A 23,713-nucleotide genomic window follows, 5' to 3' on the forward strand; every position below is an offset into this window, starting at 1 on the left:
TAGCAACCCTGCCCACAGCAGGGAAGTTGTAACAAGATGATCTTTGAGGGCCCTTCCAACTCAAGCCATTCTGTGATTTTTTTTTTTTTTTTTTTTTTTTTTTTTTTTTTCCCATCTGTTCTGGTTAAGCTGTGTCAGCATGTAGAATATAATTCAAGAAGAATTCCAGGATGGAAGAGAAGGAAAAAAGACTGCAGTCTTTAAAGCGTTAGCTTTAGGAGTAGCAGTTATCTGTTAATCTGATAACAGGTTACAGGAATGTACCTCAGCATTAGCTGGTGGTGTTATTCAGTGGCTATTTTGCATCAAATTGAAACCTCCCTGTATATTCAATACCGCGATATCAGTGACAGTGTCCTGAACTTCACTTGTGTGTTGGATTTCTAGAGGTTATGCATCTTAATTTGGTGGAGTTAGCAAAAGACGACTTAATGCCTGTTGGCTTCAAAGAGTTTAGCATAGCAGACCAGATACTGATAAAATGAAGGGAGAGTAATCTGAATTAGATTGTTAGATTTTGAATTTTCTGCTGTGAGAGGAGATCTTGTACAAGATCTCTTGTGACAGAATAATGGAACAGTTATACAGCAGTTTTACTGTAAAGAGGTGAATGTTTGTTTGCCTCTTTCTAATTCCTGCTTTTTGTTTTTGTTGTTTACTAGTTGGTCCTTTTGCTTGTTTTTTCTTTATTTCTTCTTAGACTGTTACACCTGTTGCTCACATGGGTGTAGGCTAAGACATCTGCCTGCCAGGTGAGGTTTATGTCTTAAAAGTGGAATCTTCAATGAAGTTTTTACTTTAATTCTTCAACACAAGTTAAGTGCACAAGCAGAGTGGTTAAATAAGCATGTTATTTTTTTGTGTGTTAGGATCATGCTTTTTTTGTTATTATTATTAAACAGTAACATTTTTGCACTGTAACCATAAATGAATCCTGAATAAAACTGAATAATCCATCAGATATAGGGTTTTCTGTATTTCTGAACACTGAAAGATACATTTGCTTGTAAATAGCTTAGTGGGTAGATGAAGTTTACAACTTTGTCATCAAGAAAAAACATAGCAAAGTTGGCAATATCAGGCTTTAACATAATCTGCATTTTGATTTTTTTAAATTTTTTTTTTATTTTAATGTTGATAACCTATCATCTTTATCAACATACTTGTTGGTAACAAATGTTGATAACTTATCATCCAAAGTGTGTGCAAGGATTTAGAAATACTGTTGTTGAAATTGGTACAGTTGTGTCTTTCAGAGTTTCTTATGATGTGTAAAATCAAAAATAGGCTGTATAGCAATCTATTTTCTAGAGGTACTGTAGTGTGTAATCTTGATTTTACAGTTTCATATAACTATAGTAACTGAAAAATTTGCTTGAGCATCTTAAGGAAGTTGTCTTGCTTGTGGCCCCTCTGTGTTAGACTTGTGTTGATTAATTGAGAAATTTATTCTTAGAATTCATTAGCATTTTTCTGTCTTTTTTCTTTCATGAAATTATCTGGCATACTTACTGCGTTGGCACTCCCACATGGAATGAGTGAATGGATGAGCTAAGGACTCCATTGGATGTTGTCTGTAGTGGGAATGCTCTAGCTTAGCTCTTTACTAAGAGGCTTTAAAATCCTTCTTGAGGAAAAATGTTTGAACTCAAATGATGTGACGTGCAATTATCAAATTTGAGTCAAATTAATATTGCAGTGTATTAATTAATCTCAGTTTTTTATTTATCTCTATGGTTTATTACTTTTGTTTAACTACAAATCAAGTTAATTTGTGTTGCAAGATGTCTAACCAGCTCTTGGTTTTTGTATGAACTTACTTCAGACTTACTGGGTATTTTTATTTTTCCTTGTGTTTTTGTGTACTAGTTTACTGAGTTTACGCATTTCCTATGTGAGCAGAGGTTATGGATCTTTGGATTGCAGTGCTGTCCATATAATCCTAAGTAAAACATATGAAGTTATTTAAATATTTCTGTAGAGTGATACATAAATTTGTGAGTTGAAATTGTATCATTCGATACAGAATTTTAGTTGTAACTCAAAAACGAAAAACTTTGACTAAGAAAATACATCTTCTGTCTACCCTGTTCTGAAATACTCTTGTGGTTTACACAGTCACCAATGCTTTTTCATACTGAATTTCAAATATCTTCTAGAGTTGCTAATGCATGAGTATCCAGCCTTTTGGACTGAATGAAGAGGAATTGTTGTCTGCATATTTATGTAGGTTGCACCAAAAGTGATGTCTATGATTTCCATGGAAACTACAAGTGAGCACAATGACGCCAATTAATAGAGCAGGTTCTCAGCTATAAAATTTTTATATATATTATATATATATATATATATAATATTATATATATATATAATATTTTATATATATATATATATAAACATTATATATTTATTTTCTGTAGTTTTAGCACTGTCACCACCATTAGCTATGTTTTATTGCCAGTGATGAAATATAGTCTGCATGCCAGACTTGTAAACATTTACACCAATGCAGGTAACTCACTGTCACTACTGCTGAAATGCACTGCCCACTTCCTCTCTGTGCTCACATCCACTGTTTGATCTCCATGTACATTCAGCAAGCATTGATCAGTGTCAGCAGGTGCCATTTTCTATGCGTGGAGGAATTCATTGACACCCCTTTGCTTCGTAGGCACTTGTCTGTCAGACTCCATTTTGTCAGACTGCCCCTCTGCTGCTGTGTCGCACCATAACAACATGTAAGAGAATATTAGTGGGAAGGTTTAGGTTCTACTGCCATACCACCAACATCTGCCTCTGGCATTGTGGATCAAATAGGAGGCACTATTTTCAGAGCAGGCCTCTTAAAATATGTATAGTTAATATATAACAATTACTTATTTTAATCTTTAGAGTTTGTATTAAAAAAAAAAAAAAAAAGACAGAAAACCATGAAACCAGTGGAATATTTGTTCCTGTTTTTGTGAAACTAACATGTCTTGTTCAGTGGCAGAGTTTGCAGTTCTTTAGAGAGCTCTCAGGGTGTTTGTCAGGTTTTTGATGAAATTTTGCTTCTGTACTTCATCCTTGAAAACAGTTCACAAATGTACATACTGCCTAAAAGCAGTGACATGAGTAAGGTGTGACTGTGAAGTGATGGCTATTTCTCTCTGCTAAGAAAGGGCTTATAAAGGTCTGGAGAAGACGTGATCAGATTTTTCGGCTGAGTATATTAATGGGTTTAAACCTTAACCACACAGTTTTGAAGAGGCAGAAAGACTTGGGACTACGAGACCCCAGATATGCTTTGCCTCCAATGGCTGACATTCCCTCAGAGCTCTGTGGCTCCTTGAGGCTATTCGAAGCCAGCTGAAGTGCTTCAGCTAGCAACTTGTGGGCAGGCTGCTGAGGTAACATGGGCTGAGATGGCACTGCCCACCCTTGACCTCGATTAGGATTCCAGCTTATAAGCAGTCTCAGCGAAGGCGGAAGCAAGCTTCTAAGTGACTGAAAGGAACTGGGGCTGTTTAGTCTGGGAAAGAGGAGGCTGAAGGGAGACCTTATTGCTCTCTTCCAATATCTGAAAGCTTACAGCAAGAGCGTCTTGTGTCTTACAACAAGAGAGTCTTGCTCCAATTTATAGGAGGGAGAGGAGGTTCTTTGATATGTGTTTACCCAGCGTGAGATTAAGAACCTGGTTGGTCTGACCAGTTTATTACAAATCCTAATCAGGGAGATAGGGAAGGGGAGGATGGACACTATTACCAATTAGGGTGATGAGGAAGGAAAGACAGGCAGTAGAAAATATAGGAAAGAAGCAAGAATTGCATAAAGCGGGGAGAGTCACCACCAGGATCCAGCAGTGGTCCCGTTGCACACCTTCCAACGGTCCGAGGCAAAAGCGCAGGGGGAGAGCAGCGGCAGCATGGCTGATCTTAGGCAGCTAGAAGGAACAGCGACAGAGTAGGACCAGGAAGAAGCCGCAGAATAACTCTGGGAGGAAGCAGCAGGAATCAGGTAGCAGGCCCAGGAGAGACTGTCAGCATGCAGACATCAGCTCGTGAGGCTTCTGATGTCAGACACCTCTTCTTCTTCATGAGGAATCTGTTGTCAGAAACCTTTCTGGGGAGAGCAGCAGCAGCATGGCTGGCCTTAGGCGGCAGGCAGGTAGAGCACAGAACAAGTCCAGGAGGGAGAGAGACAGGATGTGAGGCTTGTCATGTCTGAAATCTTAATGTCATTGTTGTATGTCCCCTTTTTATCCTCCTTCTTCTGCTAGCTTGGCATTCCTGGGTACTTGGGTAAGAGTCTGTGAGTGTGCACTACTCCTTGAGATGGCCATCTTCCCTGGGATAATAATACAATTCATGTCCTAGAACAAACTATGAAACAATAAAAAACAGAACTTTAAAAAAAAAATTCTTAATGGGATTTTTTTCAAGCAATGATACCTATAATTAGAAAGGGAAAGTAATGATCTATAAAATAATGATATAAATTATTTCACTGCAGTTACCTGCATTTTCACATAGGTATTTTATTCTGTGATCTTTGATTTGAAATGACTAGCATACAGGGAGTCTTCCTAATTACACATCTTCATGTGGCTCAGCAAATTGTCAGCTACATCATTTCCAGTGATTTATGACTATTGACATAAAACTGTCAATTGCTAAGTAAGTTGAGCACTCTGCAAGGAAAATTTCATCATTAAGATGACAGTATAAATCAAACTAGTAGATTCAATCTTGTGAGGACTTGAAATGTGATTAACTGTACTTTAGTATTATTTTTTCATATGAGTAAAGCTATGCATGTGCTTTATTGTTCTAATGACCAAAACCAATAATAAAACAGTATGGTTCTCAGCTGCTATGTCTGGAGGCCAGAATTTCCCCTCCTACTGGAACTGAAAGCAGTTAACAGCAGGGATATCTGTGCCAAGTTATGACTGTGGAATGACAAAAGCATTGTTTGTTTGTTTGTTTTTGTTTTTTTTTTTTCCAAGTAATCCTTGCATTTTGAGGAATCTTCTCATTTCCTCAAGCTGCTAAAGGAAGCTGAGAGGAGGGTCCATGCAAATGTTAACTCTTCATATGCTCTCATTTAGACAGGTTAATAGCCAGTATTTTGCAGTTGTGCTTGCATGCCTTACATTAGATTCAGCCCTTTTTTAGTGGCTACGCTGACTTTAAACCCTCTCAAGTACATAGAATTATTTCTTACATTGCTTTAAAAATCTTTTTGCATTAATGCTTGCTCCTTGGTTGGATCGTTTGCTCAACATTTTCATGATTTATATTTCTCATGTAGGTATTAGCAGGTACAAAGATGTGTTTTAATGATATTCTTCTGCATATTGTTCACTAGGGGAGAATATAAAGCAGGAAAAACACAAAGCATGAAGTACATGGATAGCTTTCAGTCTTTTAAATGATTCAAAGCCTTTGATGCATTACTGGATTCCATTGCTGACCTTTGTTTCTGACCTTTCCCCGACTTCACAGGTCGACAATTCTGTCAGCAACTTCACGTTGAATAATTTGTCATGTGAGATCTCTAAAAGTACTTCTGTTTGCAGAGATTTTCTTGTTTTTAAGTGTTTGGCTGAAATCCAAATGATTCTACAATAAGAAGTTAGTTACTGGCTATGGGATGGCAGGTATACTGGGATTACAGTGTACTGTCTGTTTTGCAGTCCACCAATAGTGTGTGGCAGAAAGCATATACGTTTCCAGTATTTCCCTCACACATGGAAAAAATACCTCCATCATCCCTATCCTTCTTATACTACGTAGGAGATTCAGTTCAAATCTGATGTGCCATTTGCTGATTTTTAATTTTTTTTCCCATGTCTTGCCACTCAAAAAAGTAAAGAACAGCTGCCATATTCCTGGAGTATGAAAGTTCCTGTGCCAATTTGTATGGGAAATATTCAACTGCATTTGACATCAGCTTTTCTAAATTCAGTGATATACTGGTGTTCTTCCTATAGATCTTTATCGTGTTGATTTCTTATGTTGTACACCAGAAAATGTCTGCTCTGGTATATTCTTGCATAGCTTTTCTTTGTGATTATGCTCAAGAGGGGCAGTCAGTTTAATCTTGCAATCAGAAGGCTTTGTCCTTCTCACAGCATGTTCTTGATTAATGTAAACTAATAATTACATGCACTAGAGCATGCAGAATTGTAACAACACAAGTGATTGACTGGCCTGCAGTTTGACAGACTTTTCTAAGACTTGAGAAAGAGCAACAAAAAAAATTGCATTTCAAAATGCTTACCTTACCAAAATTCCTAATTTTATTTTGGCTCAATTATAGCAATGAAGCTTAGTAGTGCTGTCATTGAAGAAATATTAAAGCTCATAGTTCAGTGTATTTCAAGGACACGTCTTTTTTTCTGGTTTCTGAAAGTGGAAAATTTGAAGTCTAATGACTGAATATTGTGTGAATCCTATTCTGATTTCTGTAACGATATTTTCTTGATTATATTTTGCAAATCAGCTGCTGCACTTGCAAATAGTAGGAGTCTGTGGCATAATCGCTTCTTAGTTTGTTGTTGTTGTTTTTTTTGTTTGTTTGTTTGTTTGTTTTTTCTGATTATTGACCTGGTCCTGCAAACTATTGAATACTTGGGAACCTTTCTATTGCAATTATTCTAGTGAAGTTAAAGGACTAAAAAAATGTAAAAAAAAAAAAAAATTGGGCTTGAAATAGTTTTTACTTATGGAATCAGCATAATCAGTGCCACAGCCAATAAAATTTGCAGAACTGCTTTTACTCATGAAACTCTTAAATTACCTTACTGTGTAGCAATTGTGGGAGTCTGATGTGTGTACTGGCATAACACTGCTGACTTCGGAAGTCTTAATATCATGCAGGTAAAAGCAGAAGTTATGATTAATAAGGGATGATGTAACAGGAAGGTTTACTATTGATATTACTAACAGGACTAGAAAATTGTGGGTGTTAGGATGTTTGTTTAAAAAATAATAATAATAATAATTATAAAGCACTTTTTCTTTTTACTACTTGCCCTTCTTTCATAGCACCCATCCAGAACATAAATTACATGAGGATTATCCAAAGATATGAAATGTAAATACTTGAATCATATTTTTCCAGTTTAGAGGAATTAATAAATGCATGCAAACAGATGGGAGAAGGAAGAAAGGTAGATTTTAAGGAATGTTACCTTGTTAGTCTTGCTTGTGTTTGACAAGTCCACAAGTAGCGCAGCATCTTTATGGAATAAAATTATGTCCTTGAAAAGGAAAAATATAAGACTCCCATTAGCAGCCACTTGACCAGATGATGGTAGTGGGTCTAACATGCTCGGTAAACCAAAAGCTTAGACACGTATGAAAAAAATGATAATGGAATGTTTAAATTGCTGCAATGTAAATTAGGTAAGCATCGAGTCAGTCTGTGATCCGAACATTAAGCTTTTAGGTGCTGTCAGAGTGTTTTACAGAAAAGGGGTTGAAATAACCTGCAAGGGAAGATCATACAGCATACCTCATTTGTAGTATTAAGAGCATGTGTCCTTTCACAATGATCATGATATATTTATGTTTGGCATCATTCAGCTGTATGAGAAAGCCATGTATATTGTGCTTAATTTCAAAAAAGAAAAGTGGCAGATAATTAAGGGTACTTCCTTAGGAAAAAGTCAGCTGAAAAGAGTTAAATTTTCCAGGAGATGTGGAAATTATAATAGATTCAAAAATGACGTGAACAGAAATTTAAGGAGGACTGAAAGGAAGCTACAAGGACTAAACTGTGGGGAGAGAGAAAGAAAAAGGAAGGAAGGTTATTAGAATCAAGGGACTATTTCTCAGAAAAGTATTAGAAATAATTGGGTTAAAAGAAGTCGTTCAGGTGATTTAAATATTTTTGTGCAGTTATGCAAGTAAATAAAAAGGCTATAACTGGAAAACAGCAGAAAAACTGTCAAGTTCTTTTAATGTATAACAAAAAGCAGATTTAGTTTGTTCATCTATTTATGGGAATATACAAGAGTGTATGCAATGGAGGAAGTATCCATTAGAAACCCCTCTGTGGGTTTGGCACAGGAGCTGTTGTTGGAAGGACAGTTACTGGGGCAAATGAAAGGAACAAACATAGTCAGGGTTAGACAGTGCTCAAAAGTTCCAAAAGACTCAATATGAAGTAGCAAAACTTGGAACAGAGTTTAAAGTCTCTTTCACAAAATCCTTCTGGTGTCGTAAGATCACTAAGTGCAGGATGTAGCTGATGCTTAAAAGAATGGAGAAAAGTTTTGGGACAAGTCCAGGAAGTTGGGCTAGTAAGTCTGAAACATGGATTGAATGACACAGAAGAAAATATTCTAATGTGGAGAATCTGTGAATATGTAAATGTGTGGCGTCAAGAATAACTTGGACCTTTTTTTAAGGTTTGGTCATGACTCTACAGCATTCCTCTTAAGAGTTCTCTGGGAGAGAACAACTGTGTGAATGAGACATAACAGTTACTACAAGATACTTGGATTTCCAAGATATTGATATAATTTCCTAATTAGTGGCTTTAAGGAGACTAAATTGTCATAGGAGACTTTTGCATGGACAGGCAATTTACTGAATGAAAAAAATGGAGGAGAGCGTCTTCGTAGGGGAGTTAGATGAATAATGGCATTCCTCAATACAAACAAATACACCTTTTCGTGCAAACCACACCATGAATCGTATAGAACAGTGATGAAGCTTTTCCACAATAAATACTTCAGTAGAATAAAAAATGATGTCTGATTGAAGGAATGAAGAATGAAGATCTTAGGATACTCAGTTACTAGTCGGTAAAGTAGCAGATAGTATTAAATGCTTGTTAATATTAAGTGATATGCACTGCTAAAATAAACACAGATTGTATATATACATGATGGATTTTGAGAACTTAAAAATCAGGAGTGATATCTAGGAGGTATGACAATTCCATCTAACTGCTACCTGAGTGCTTAGTACAGGCCAGCAAAGTCAATCACATTTTAGTAATTTTTAGGAAAGAAATAAAGAATGCATTCAGAAACTCCATCTTTCCGTTTGCCACTGGAGGACATAAGTAGATTTTGAATACTGCATAGCGTTTTGGTCCCAAACGCTCTTGAGATTAAAGAGTATTAAATATTTTATTGATATTTTATTAGTTGTTCTTTTCCATATGTGTAGGTATATTTATGCTTCATATCTACTTGCCTGGCTAATTTTTATTGTCTACAGATTAAATGTTAACTGATGTGAGATTTAATATTAAAATAAATGCTGTTAGTGTTAATTTTGGAAATCTCTTATATGCTGGTATTTTTATGAATGCCTCTATACATGTCTTTGTATATGCATTCCTATTTGATGTATCTGCATGTTAGCTGTAATATTTTGCGATGCTAATAGTAATCTTTAATTCTTTTTTTTTTTATTATTATTTTCTAGTGTACTTAGCAATAACAGTTACTTAAACAGGAAAATAGACAAAAGCTACTTAACCTGTTTTTTGTTATGCTCTGGTATTTCTAGCTGTGCTTTCCATATCCAACCTTTGTGTCCTTTTTTGCTTTCAGTAAACTATGGGCCAACCAGAAATCTTTGTAGCTTTTAAATAATGATTCGTTCACAGTTTTAAGCTGAGAAGGCACCTCCTGCTTTGACTCTGACCTTTGACTCCTGCTCGCAGTGTTGAATGCAGAATGGCGGGGCTGTGTATGATAATGGCTGAACTTTACTCATGAATATTGTCGCCTGATTGTATTATTCCAACATTAAATTAATAAAACTCTCTCTCTCTCAAAAAAAAACCCCCCAAAAAACAAAAACAAAACAAAACTCTTAAAAGGAATGGGGTCAGGGAAAGAGGCAACAAAACCAGTTTTTATATGTTTACTTATTAAGTGTATAAAAACCCTCATATGTTTTGTTTTTCTCTGAAGGGCCCATCTTGCTGGGATGATGTGCTGATTCCAAACAGAATAACAGGTGTTTGCCAGTCCCCAAAGTGCAATGGAACCATAGCGGTAAGATAGTCACGTTTTCCCCAACTACTTTGGCACTTATGAGAATGATAATTTGTAGTAGTTCTACGTTTATTAGAATTGTGGAAGTTAATGTAAATTGACATGTAGGGTGTGCTTTAGATGAGGTGTAGCATTGGATAACATCTTCAATTTTTAGCAAGAGGATGAACTTCATCAGTTGCTGCTTGGTATGAAGGAGGAAGTTGTTTTATGTGTTTATTGCTTTTGTGGGAGCTCTTAAATACTCCAAGTATGCTTACCTTAAATGCAGAATTTATTGCTCTTAAAGTATTTATGCTGATGCTTACTTCATTATTTTGGGAATATGTTATTGTTCTCAAAGCTTCTAGTTGGTGTCATCATATAAATCAGATTTTTCATATTAGAGATTTTTTAGTTTTAGCAGAAGTTGATTCTTCAAGCTACCTTTTCTGCCAGATCTTCATCTTTGCTTATTCAATTTGTTTCTTGGAGTGGCATCAATGAAAAGCCTGAGTAAGAAAGAGTGTAGGCATCTCAGATGCTTAAAATAGAAAAGGGGAAATAAAGTTTCCCTTTAATTACATATATTTGGATATTTTTGATTTTTAGATATGGTTCAACAGTATTTAATACCAAAGAGCTCTTAGAAGCACTTTGTTTTCAGGAAGAAACTTCACTTGATGTACAATTTCTGGATGCTGCTTTCAAAGACAAACACAACTTTGTACTTTTGAAAGGATTCTGTTCTTTGAAGCTTTTCCAGACTAGGAATCATGAATGCATCTCTCTGGAGGCACTCACTGTTTGTGATGTAGTCTTCTCTTTGTCTTCCCTTTCTCAAACCAGTAAATACATGAATGCTTTACTGATATGTGAGAGTTGAAATTTGTTAGCAAAAACCACTTATGAAGAAATTACATCATTTGAGCCCCGAGGTCATTCTTTTGCTGAACCTGAGAGTTATCAGGAAACTCGTTGGAAAATGGTGAAATCTTGTTTTGTAGGTGAACAGCCATTTTTTTCTGTCACACAGGAATGTAATTCTACCTTTTGGTGTCACAAAATGCTGTAAAGCTCTATTGGTGAAACCTGTATTGGTTTCACATGTCATTAGGGTCTTTTTTCTGAGCTGAGAAGCAGGGTCACCTCCCTCACCCTATTGGCCATGCTTCTTTTGATGTGGCCTGCTGGGCTGCAGGGGCACTGTGTTTCTTTTCTATTTTGTATCAGCATTATACATTTTGAACATTACTGTTTAGATTCTCATAGCCTTCTAAACATTTTGTTCACCTTCAACATCTGCATGTGATTATGGAGAATTTTAAAGGGAGTGAAATTCGTAATGTTGCAAACAGTCTGAGTTGCTGCCAGTAAAATATTTAGTGTAAGGGTTCCTTTTTTCTTTCTGGAATTTGTGCTAGAAAGACTGTGTCTGGGAAAGGTTAGAGCATTAATAAAGCCATAGTATTTTAATGCACGTGAGAAACATCTGTACAGCATGGGTGAGGTCTGGTGTTGTGTACCAATTACAATAATCTTGTAAAGTTGCTAAGTAGGAGTTACATCTTTGTTGGTAGGGCTGGCTGGGCTCATTGAGAGAGCTTTAAACTAGTTACGAAGGTGAATGTGGTTAAAACCAGCCCACTGGACTTGAGCCCAGAGGAATGATGACAAGAGTGGGGGTGACACCAGGGGCTTAGGTGTAGTGCATCTTCACCAATGCATGCCACACACATGATGTGCCACAATGAGTAGGAGCCAGAAGTGATGGTGTGGCAGGCAAACTGTGACTTAGTTGCCATTGTGGAAACACAGTGGGATTGCTCCCATAACTGGAGTGCTGCAGTGGATGGCTATAAGCTCTTCAGAAGGGATAATCTAGAAAAGAGGGATAGTGGCATGTCTTCTATGTTAGTGGTTTGATGTTGTTAAGCTCGGGGCTGGGAATGTTAAGGTTAAATCTCTGTGGATAAGGATCAGGGAAAGGACCAGAAAGGTGGACATCCTTGTGGAAGTATTTTATAGACCGCCTAAACCAGAAAGAAGAGACAGATGAGGCATTATATGAGCAGCTAGCAGAAGCTGCATGATCGCCAGTCCTTGTTCTTATCAGCTTTACTGATATATGCTGGAAATACAGTGCAGAAGAACGAGTCTAAGGGATTTCTGTAGCGTGTGGAAGATCACTTCCATTGAGGCAGTGATGCATAATGTCATTCATATATCATCAGTGCTAGCTAAGGAAGTGATACATTGTGCTTGGTTGTGTTGATACCTGTGAATTTATTAAAAGATTCAACAAGAATGTTTCCTGTACGTCTTCTGTTCCTCTAATTATTCTTTGAAAGCATCAGTCCTTTCTAATTTCTGCCACTCTGTACAGAATCCTGTAAGTATGGCTCTGGTTTCTTCTTGCTGTATGTATAGCTCTTGTTTCTTAAGCTGCAACTGTATTTTCGCCTGTTCTAAAAATGCATGTTATGTGATCTTTACTGAGCAAGCTTTTGGTGTAGGTTCTTCAGTGACTTGATCATTTTGTTATTTTTCTCTTCCCCAGGCTTTTTGCCTTCTTTAGAGATTATGAGCAATTACTTTTTATTCCAGAAAATTAATAACTACTTTGCATATCAAAGGGCTAAGTGATGATCACTGCAATACCAGTTTGGGAAGTACAATTTGATTAATCAGTGTGGAAAATAATATTTTGAAACATATCAGTTAAATCCATCTAACATCAATTTTAGTGTGTTAGTCTCTTAATCAAAATGTCAAATCTATATAAAATGTCACAGAGAAACCTGTGTAGATAATTTATTTCATTAAACTTGTAATCATGTAAAAATATCAGGTTATTCTGATGGTATGTAGTTACCATAAGTCATTTTTGGTTGACATTAATTGCACATTCTTCCTTTATTTATCAAGTACCATATATATCTAGGGCTGATGTCAAGCTTACATGCCTATAATTACCTCGTTTGTCTCATATAGTACTGCCCTAGATTATGACTTTATATGCTTTTCTAAAATTGTCTTGATAAAACAATCTCTAAAGGTTGTTCTGTTTTATTTCACCACCATTGCGTTTTGTAAGGCAGTGTGTGCATGAGGAGGAGGGGGAAGAGTTACAACAAAGAAAATAGCACAGACTTCAGAGTAATCTACTGAAGTATTGTAATTAAGTTACAGTATTTTTTTCTATGCATGTGAGTCCTAACAGCAATTGAAAGTGAAAGTACTCATTTTGGACAAGTGAATGGTGAAGAAACAAGACATTTGACGTTTTTATTTGAAGGTCCGTTATGTATTTTGGAGTTCTTTGCATTGTAGTTGCAAATTATTTTAAGTCTTTTTTTCTTAACTTTCCTGTTTCATATTTGGAAAACTATAATTAGACCGTTGTTTCATACATATTCTCAGAGTAACCTTATTCTGGAGTCAGTTGATTTTTGCTTATTAAAAGAAAAAAATCCATTACTTCACTTCTTACAGCAGAAAAATCAATGATTGTAAAAGGAAAAAAGTGAATTATAAGGTTCTATACCAAGACAGAAAAACTGAATTATTTATCTTGGAGAGAAAGCTTACGGTGATTTTTTACTATTAAGATCTATCCTTGTTGTTTTTGTTTTGGTTCTTCTTTTTTTTTTTTTTATAATAATATGCACTCTTTTCCAGTGTACAAATATAACATTTTCACAGTATATTTGGACATGTTTTATGGCCAAAAGCAAGTGTCAAAGCCCACCATTAGTAAATACACCAAACGTGGTTTAGATCACGTAGTTACATATTGCACAGGTTACTTTTTTGATAAAGTATTTTTTAAGATATATTTTTTGACCAATGCATAATTTTTGAGACTTTAAAAAATGTCAAACAAATCAAGCAGAGTCCTTGGATCTATTCTTCAGTTTTCTCATATCGCCAAGACAGTAATAAGAGTTCCTGATCATTTTTGTCAGTTGAAATTACATAGACATTTTGGAAAACACAGAGGAACTTGTACAGTTATATTCTCCATTGGATGGTTTTGGGAAGTTTACATCTCCTGCATTGCCACCACCACTTCTATTTACATGCAAGGAAACGTTACAGTTTTGTAAAAGATCAAATAAAATATTTTGAAGATTACAATGCCTTCTTCAAACAAATTCTCTGCCCTTTGATGTTCTTCTTAAGTGGTTAACGCTGCTTCTGAAAGAAAAAAGAAATCCTTTGTTGCTCATTATTTTTTGCATCTGTCTTTCAATTCCAGAAAGCCTGGTTTGAAAACATGGACATTAATCATGCTTTCAGAGCTCTTTTTTTTTTTTTTTTTTTTTTTTTTTTTTTTTCCTGGTGTCTTACTTTGTCTTCTGTGAACAATTACTTTGCATCATTCCCAACTACTAGGTTTTGCTTTGAAATTGCATTTACAAAGTAAGCAGTTCTTTTGAGCACAACTTCACAATTCCTTCAATGGTAGTTCTTCAGAACTTTTCAGATAGTGTCAGTGCCTCAGCATTTGAGGGGCATTTTCAGTTGAGCTGATGATCTGTCCTGTTAGAGGAATTATTAAAAGTTTTTTTATAAGACTCAGAGCTCTGATTAACAAGTTTTCAGCTTTTCTTTTGTGACGCTCCTAGATTTTGTGAAAGAGCACTTAAATGATCTTTTGTAAGATACTTATATATTCTGCAAGGTAGTCAATGTCCCAGGTGCAACATTAAGGAATATGAGCAGATCATGGTTAGTTTTGATGCAACAAAATCCTGTATCACTCACAGTCCATCTAGTTTCCTTGACTACTCTGAAAGAGATTGATGGTATCAGCAAGCCAAAGGAAAATGAAAGTTCACCTTTAAAGTTTCTGAGATTCTATTTCTTTTAGGACATCTGAGGAGCATGTTGATGATGCTTTGCAGTGAGGAACAACTTTGTATCCATTCTGTATTAGCTGTCATAAAGACTTAACAACATTGCACTGCTGTGCCAGGTTTATAATGTTCTGTACTTTGGTCTGATAAGGTTGTCTTCCAGTTGTTCTGATGTTCAGAACAACCAATACTGCACAGTTAGACTGTGGAACTCTATCACAATGCATTGTGTGTGCATTAAAAGTGTTTAAAAAGCGGGGAATTAATGGCTGAGAAATTCGTTGCTTACTAATAAATACAAAGATACCATTTCCATTATAGGAAGTCCGAGCTGCAAGTTGGAGGTTGGAACATATTCTAGGCAAATACTGTGTTAGGTTTGTCCTGTGCGTGTATTTATTTATTTATTTGGGGGGGGAGCGGGAGGTTATTTGGGAGCTGTTATATTTTGTTTACTGGTGAGTGTTTTCGTTTTTAACTTATGCACAGATTCTAGACACCTACTGCTAACTTGCTATTAGAGTCAAGACATGGGGTTAAATGGACTGGTGTATGATCTATATTCTTATACCTGAGAGGAATGTGGGAGGATATGTGACTCCCACTAGCACATGTTATTGCCATAACACAGTCCTGAGCCTGGTTGTGAGAACAGTGCTATTGTCATTCTATTTATGTTGTATGTTGCTCTACAAGTCATTTCTACAGATTACATGGAGGTGATTTTACTGTTCAAGTCTTTGGTCTATTACATTTTAGAAAACTTGCAAGCATTCAGGGACCCAAATGAATAGAAGAACAGTAATTGAAACTATGAATTAAGTGCTGTTAATTTGAAACTGGCAAACTCAAGAAGGTACAGCAAAAACGATTCCAAATCTTAGCATTGCACTTGTTCTGTTTCAGAAGATAAATCCAAATTTTAATTCAAATACGGAATGTTTGATACATATTTTTGCATGGGCACTATGACAGCATTTCTAGTGTGTTCAAGGATGGTCTTTTGCAATTCAGTAATGCTCACACAATGGTTTTTTTTTTTTGCTTGATCCACAAGACGTGAACAGTAGCATACTGTCTGCAGCGGTTGTGAATTCATTACTGATGACTGAAACCTTGGACTTCCACTCAAGCATGTGAGCTGTTCTTCCAGTCATCTATGAGTAAACTGGACGAAAGTGATTTTGTTAGGGCGCAGTACAGGCATCTAGGAGTCTCTCTCCTCAGAAACGTCAGACAGCGCTTATATGGAGGAGCGCACTCTTCATTCACATCTAGCGAGCACTGTGACTGAGTGGTTAATAACTGTCATTTTGCAGGTTAGCGTATTATGTGATACACTCTGTTAGATCTAAAACCTGCTGTGAGACTTACTTTGGCATGAAATCTGTTTCCCACCTATGGTTTGCATGCTCAGTGTTCTGGTCTGAGATTCTAAAATTTGAATGTAGTGGGTTTTGATTAACAATATCTACTTTTCTTTTAGTCTCCAAGGGACCGTGCCTGTAACTGGTTGAGGAACAGTTTGTGTGTTCTTTCATTTGCCTTCTGCTTCTATCCATACAGCTTATGAAATAAGCTCATTTTTACAAATCAGAATGAAATAGAAAATGAGCACACTCTGTTAGAATCCATAGTTGTGTGGAAATAACATAGCAGCATCATCTGACGGTTTTTCTCACTGGGGTAATTCATGCTGGGAACACTGCTATGAATTATGATCACTGTGTCTCATGGTTCACACCTGTGTGGATGCTTCTTGAATAACTACTGTCAGAAGTGCCTGATTTCTCAATGTTACATCTATACAGGACATGTCAAATATGGTTGTTTGCAGTATACAATGTGTATTTCTAGCTTAGAAAAGATGTGTGTAAACAGAATTTCTTTTGTTCCGAGCCTGCAAGCTTAAATTGTCATGACAGATGTCTTTCTGACTCTGTTTTCTGCCTTAATGGTTCAGCACAGGAAAATACTGAAACTTTACACTCAGCTTTAAATACACAATGCTGTAGTTAATACTGTTGTGTGTTTTAAGCAGCTTCCCCAATGGGATGTCAATTTGAATATTTATCAATTAACTGCATAAATACATTAAAATAGCTTACTGAAGTTCTTACAGTGATGTAAGAAATACTTAATGCTTCAACTGGATTGCTGCAAGGATGCTTGGAGTTCAAGTACTCCCTTTGCTTCAGCACAGTTAATGATTTAAAACATGTCCTAAGTTTGTCAAGAGTGCATTATCTGCTGGCTATGGTACCATGCAAGAAAACAGTTCTTGCAAGTCTTTTTGAGATCTTATGTGTCTGAGAAATATTTCTGCTGATCAGTTACACTGTACATCGTAGTAGCTCTTTAGGAGTCAGTAAATGTATTTTGAAATTGGGTATTTTGGTTTCTCCACTGTAATACTTGAAAGCATAGAAGCAAAGTAACTGCAGGTAGTGCTTGTTCTGAGAAGCCACACGTGCTTGCTCTGCTGCCAGGAAATGAGGGAAACCAGGTTTCAGTCTTTTGATGTGCAAAGCTCTGTCTCGCTGTGATGCTGCCTCACCATTGCAACATCACAATCAACACGGGAATATTCAAGTTGTATTGGTTGGTTTTGTTTTCCTTTTCTTTAAAGAGGAGCCACTCGCTTCTGCTGCCAGCATGATAACTACTAGGAAGCAACTGCTCACTAAGCACCACTGTTAGGATGCCTTACAAGGTGTAATTGTGTCAATCTGTTTGTGAACAAAAATATCAGCCCCCTGTAAATTTGCAGTTGCGAAGTTGAAGGAAAACAACAATAGTGACTGAATCAGATTGATTTCTGGAGGCTTTATCTTAAACACCACTAGACAATTGTGCCTTGCTTGCGGGATCACTAACCTGTCGATAAGGATTTGCTGTGATGGCTTAATTCTTGGTAAATCAGTTTTTGCTGTGGTGGAATTCTGTGAGAATTTCCTTTAACTGCTTTTTCTAGCTTAGAGAAATCTGACCTACCAGACCTGTACAGCTTAATTAAACTTTATATTCAAAATAATAGTAGAAGTCTCAATTATTCTTTGAGAATGTGTAGATTATATAAAAAGTATGTGAACCAAGAGATGAACCATACTGAAAAAGTCCATGTTAATAACAAAAATGCAACCAACAATCTAAAGTCAAAACTAAGCAGCAATGGTTAGAAGAACCTTAAACCCCACATATGCTAGCATAATATTCACTGCTACATTTAAAGTAAAGCTGTTTTCCATCATTCTATGCATTTTCTTTTTACTTTAAAGACTGTAGAGTGCTATGTGTTAGATACTGAATTCATTCTGGGTATATTTAACTAGTCTCAGAACATGCTGTTCAAGGGCCCAGTTCTCACTTTCATACTTATGGAGCTTCTCTAACTGGGAGAGGCTTAAAATAAAAATAAAATAAATAGGGTTTACTATACTATAAGAAAAAAGATTTTCTCAGAAAAAAATGCTCACTCTTCAGTCAAGTGACATCTCAAATTGCATTCCTGTCCTGGTTTCAGCCAACACATAAGTGATGAAATGCTCGGGGCCTCTCACTGGGAAAGAGCTGTTGCAATGGTGGTGTGGAACAGGGGGTGGGAATCTGAACCCATGTAGTTTAGAGGGACTATCTGCTTACCAGTAGTTACGTCCCATGGAGAACTGTCTTCTGCAACAAAGACAGTAGATGTTGCTTGTTTCCTCCAGTGTGTGGAGGACAGGGACTTGGCCTGCTTTTACTAAAGAAGGGCACTGCTGCCTCTCCTGGGCAGGACAGGTGGCAGGTTTGGCTTCTATGCTATTGTGGGTTACATTCACTGGTAAAGCCAGTCTGAGCAATACATAGAGGACCTTAGTTTGAGGAAGTGTGTGTGAATTGTGATGTGCTGCTTCTGTTTGTTTTGCACATGGCAATCTCAAGCATCATAAATAGTGTCTCTAAGCTGAATTTTTTGGGTCCAGGAATTTAGTCTGCCTTACACACCAATTCAGTATTTTGCATGACCGGCAAGATAAAACATGAAGCATGTCTACGCATAAGAATAGAGATGAGTCCCAAATGACTGTTAATCTGAGCCCAGACAACTCCCCAAGAGACAAGTAAGCCACATGAAGGAACCAGATATCCCTTTCCATAATTTGACTGCTGTCTCAGCCCTTCCTGGAAGAGCCCAGAACAATGCTTGCTCCTTTCATTTGACTGGTGTCCAGTGTTCCAACCTATCCTGGAATTGGAGCCAACTACAACTTTAAATAGGGGATGGTTCCTCCAGCTTTCTGCTTTTCTTGGTTACTATAAATAGGTGATGGGGGGGCCTGGCCTTTGTCATTATTCTACTTTATTCTATACCATACAGAACACCACCATTCATAGGCTGATCTTGCATCCAGGACTGGTGATCTCTTTCTCTTGAAGTGTTAAATAATGCAAGACTTGAATTTCCTATAAAACCACAGGGCTTTGCTGGATACAATTGTTGGAGGGCCAACACATAAAACACAACTGTTTTATAGAAATCTCCTGTTAAAGTTGATGTTTCTTCCCCTTACGTATGGACCTTTAGTGTCATTTCACCTTAATGTAACTGTGAGGAGATTTGCAAATCTGGTTGTTCCTCTCACTCTGCAATCAGAATGCGACAGCTATATACCCACTCTCCTAGGGGCTGAACTAGAAGCTTGCTCTGTGTGCTCAAGAATAACTCAAACTCAGGTTCTCTACTTTAGATATAAATGTGTTTTTTTTTTTTTCAGCGTGCTGCTCAGGAAAGTCCTATTATGATTCTGGAAAAAAGTAACTAGGAAGGTTATTGTACTATTAATTGCAGGATCCTTCACTCTCATAGACAGCATTTTGTAAGTGATGGATTTAGTTTCCTCTGGAGCAGGTCAACTCACTATAATAGGAGTTAAATGAGAAGTTCACACTGTAAATGTGTGAAAGGGGAAAAACAAAGCACAGCCACATCAGATAGTAAGGTGCAATTTCCATGTGAAATTTAAGGTTGCATCTTTATAGTGATACAGACCTGCACCTTTTGACGGTGTATGTTTTATGGACAAGTATATTTTCTGTTTTTACTCATTATCCTGAAGGAACTGTTTTATACAGTGTATTATCCAATGTCTACTATGCATACTGTTGTATGCAGAACATACAAACATAAGCTATAAGTTGGAAAATTAGTTTGTGAGTTGTATGAACTTTCCTAAGTTGTGTGAGCATTCCTGCTGTTCATCGAGGCAATGCCTGTGCTGAGAACAGAGCAATGGAAAAGAAGTGCATGGACAATAGTAACTGCACAGCAGCTTTTAGCAAGCACTTGGTTTTTAGTTACTTATGCTATCTATAGAGAATTATAAGGTCTGAAAAAAGACTTGTCATAACAAGTATGTTATTGCATTTAATGTTTGTGTAAATACAACACAATTGTGTATGAAGTCAAATTCATCTTGGTTGGCTCTGTTACCTCTGCAAGCTTTACATCCTGCACTGGGAACTCAATCCAAATAGAACAGCATTTCTGCATTTGGCTCTGTCTGCTCAAATCTTTGGTTACAAGTCAAACACAGGTTTAATGTCAATCAGTCATCCTGTTGATGCCAACTTCCCTGTTGGTGTGAATTGGAGCATCTTCCTGCAAAATGTGGCAAACCACTGTGGTGCATTCCATGTCACCCACCTGTTTATGGGATGTTCTTAGGACTTAGCACACTGTATCTGAATCTTTATGATGAAGACAGCGCATCTAGACAATCTATCTGATGTTGATGGTAACCTCTTGCCTTTCTTGCCTTTATAAGACACTGATTTTGGTCACTCACCTTTGTGAGGTGATAGTTTAGAAAATATACTTTTAAAATAGTTTAGAAATATATTTTTAATTTTTTCAGAAGTAAATTTTTGAGGTAATTTACAAGATAAATCTTTGACAGTTTAAAATTATTTATAAAATAGATCTTACAAAAATAACTTTTGAAGTGTCAAATGGAGAACTTAGTAATGTATGTTGTTTGTGAAAACATTTAATAGTGTTCATATTATTAGATTCATCTGTTATCTAAGTCCATTCTTAGTCACATTTTCAAAGACAAAATATGTTCTGATCCCACTGAGGAAATCAGTTGCTGTTTACTCAAGTTGGTTTTTTTTTTTTTAGCTAAATTAAGAATGAATGTTGTATGATGTTTCTACAGATAAAAGCCTACTTATCAGAAATGATTTTGCAGAGAAGTGCAGAAGAGTCCCGCCCATAGTCACCTACTTGGTCAGAAAAGCAGAGGAAACCAGATGAGGCAGTGGTGCCATTTGGGAAGAAAGTCTGCTTCCAGAAGCTGAGGGAGATGTATAATGTGCTGCACTCAATGTTAATGAGAGAACCACAAGCTTAAATGTTGTTGGTAAAATTCTTTACTCCCAAAGGCCAGATGGCATAGCATATCTGCAGCTACCACATTTCCTCAGTCTCTAAGGAACAAGGAGGGATGCAAAATCCCTGTTGGGAACTGTGCCCATGTGCACCTACACATATGCTGGGATTGGGGCTAGTGATGGGCACCTGTGGATACAGGTCAGATTTGCAACTGTATATATGTGCTCAATAACGTAGAAATACTCTTGGATAATGTATAATAGCCAGCTGTTTGCTGGTGGGACTATAGCCGTATTGTGCTCAGATACAGTTACTATTACTTTAAGTTAGGGATTTGTTCTTGTTTTTGCAATGAAGGCAGTCTAAATACATAGCTTTTGTTTTTCCCCTGTCCTGCCTCATTAGGATGAGATGAAAGTATCAGAAGTTCCAATTCTCTTGTTATGGTCACAGGTCACTCTGTTACCTGGTGACAACTGCTTGCTGTTGACTGCTGTCAGACGCTTAGTTTTATTCCATTCACTGCCTTAGTGAGTAGTGAGGGCCAACGAGAACCAAGTTTCCAGAGCAAAACAGTGAGAGCTGAGGATCCTTTCTCAATGCATTTTAAGGTGGATTTCCTTCGGTTGGCTGGAATCTGTCTCTCTGAACTGATTGCTTACCACTGGGAGAAATGAAAGGCCTTGTTCCTGAGCCATATAATTCATAAAACTGTTGCCAATTCCAGGAGTGCCAAACATTTGCTAGTACTCTTGAGTGAAGAGCCAAAGGCGAGCATATTTCTTACAGTGACAGAAAACATTTGTTCTACTTCTTTCCTTTCTTTTTCTCACCATTCCTGTTATAATCAATGTCTTGACTGTTGTGTCCACATTCCTGTCCTGATCCATAGATCAGGCATTAGGCATTGGAAAGATGGCAGAACAAAACATTCCATCTTTCAAAGCTGAAGTACTGAGATGAGGCAGAGAGCCACTCCTGTAGGGTTACAGCATAATTCTGTCTGCATGGTGTCCTTACAATAAACACTGGTGCTATCCCTGAGGCAGCCCTAGTGCTAAATGGAAAGTGTCTTAGGACTGCATTTTGTCTATATTACGATCATCTGTATGGTTAATGGATGGATGTGAGACTCTAGGACACCAGTGATACTAGCTGAAGGCTAAAAACCTAAAACCAAAAATAACATTTTGTTTGTTTTTCCTGTGGTTGTTGGGGTAACAATGCCTTTTAGTTAGGGATTTTTCAAAGCTTTTCATCAGCTTTGAACCTGACTAGCTCTTTGATATCCAGGGGTGGATGAAACTAAAATATTTTGGTTATAATTGGGATCAGAGGGATGGGAATCTGATGTATATACAGCAAAGCCATGACAATATTTGCAGACTGGACCATGAAACTGGCTGTGTTGTTTGCAGTACTGATGGAAAGTAACTAGTTACAAAAATTATTCATTTCCTTAGATATTTATGAGTTGTTACCTCTGCTGACATCTCTGAATCTCAAGATGAGATTTTTGGGGGTGATAGCACAACCTAATGTCACTTGTGAATTATTTACAATTCAAGCATGGGAGTTTTGTTTCTTATACATTTTAGATTTATGCTGTAATCTTCTAAAATTCATCACTGTCTTTTCCACAAGAGCTCGTTGGCATGGTTGAAAAAGAAAGAAATCGCTCGAAGCTGTAATTGCAGACAACTTTTTGTGCTGTAAGAAGCACAGGCTGAGGATCTGATGTCATGCAGTATTTGAGATTTCTCCCTCCTTGAGCCCTTTTTGTGGCTGGCGTTTCCATATAAAAAATCAAATCTGATTGCTGAGGAAATTAAGCTCAGAGTAAAGTGTTGATTCTCTACAGGAAACACTTAGTAAGAAATTTGAACAGTTGGATTCTACTTTAAAAGAGATTTAAGGGGAAGTTTAAATCCTAGAAATCAGTACTGATGTTCAGGATATGCTGATTATAATACATGCTAAACAGCTACTCTGAAACTGATACTCATGCTTCTTTTACTTTTTTATGCTGCTTTTGTCAATTGCCAAATTAAATATAAGTATATGCTTTTAACAGACATTAAAATTTAGTATCTCAACACTTAATTGTTCTTCTTTTCAAAAAATATTACAGTTTAGTTTTGAGGTCTGCGCGATTATGAGCTCTATTTTAACAAGGGGCCCTATACAATGCTGGATCTCTCCTAAGTGATGTTTTCTCACTGAGTTCCTTAAAGGCATTTATTTCAAACCTCACACTTCTGACAGCATCCATGAGCTGTTGTTCATCCATCTACTGTGTGTTCTATGTCAGAGATTCTGAGCATTTGCAGGTCTAAGGCTTGAGACTTTTCCTTTCATTCTTGCTGATTATTCTGATTCTATTTTGAATTATGTAAGTCTGAGATCAGGTACTGAGTTTTTTATGTGGTCTTTATTTTCAAATTGAAAAGCTGAACGTATGTTCTGTTTTTAGGGCAAACAAATGTTACC

The 23,713-nt window shown here is 36.8% G+C and overlaps 1 protein-coding gene across 1 annotated transcript in view; it reads left to right on the top strand.

Moving 5' to 3' along the window:
* The window catches only part of PRKN (parkin RBR E3 ubiquitin protein ligase), a gene marked incomplete at both ends in the record, with an annotated part of 562,188 nt that overhangs the window by 184,225 nt on the left and 354,250 nt on the right, over window positions 1–23,713 (top strand). The window contains 1 exon segment of the mRNA XM_079550324.1: window positions 9,923–10,006. Coding sequence (XP_079406450.1) covers window positions 9,923–10,006 — 84 coding nt within the window.

Source organism: Tetrao urogallus, assembly GCF_951394365.1.
Source record: "Tetrao urogallus genome assembly, chromosome: 2".
Lineage (NCBI taxonomy): Eukaryota > Metazoa > Chordata > Aves > Galliformes > Phasianidae > Tetrao > Tetrao urogallus.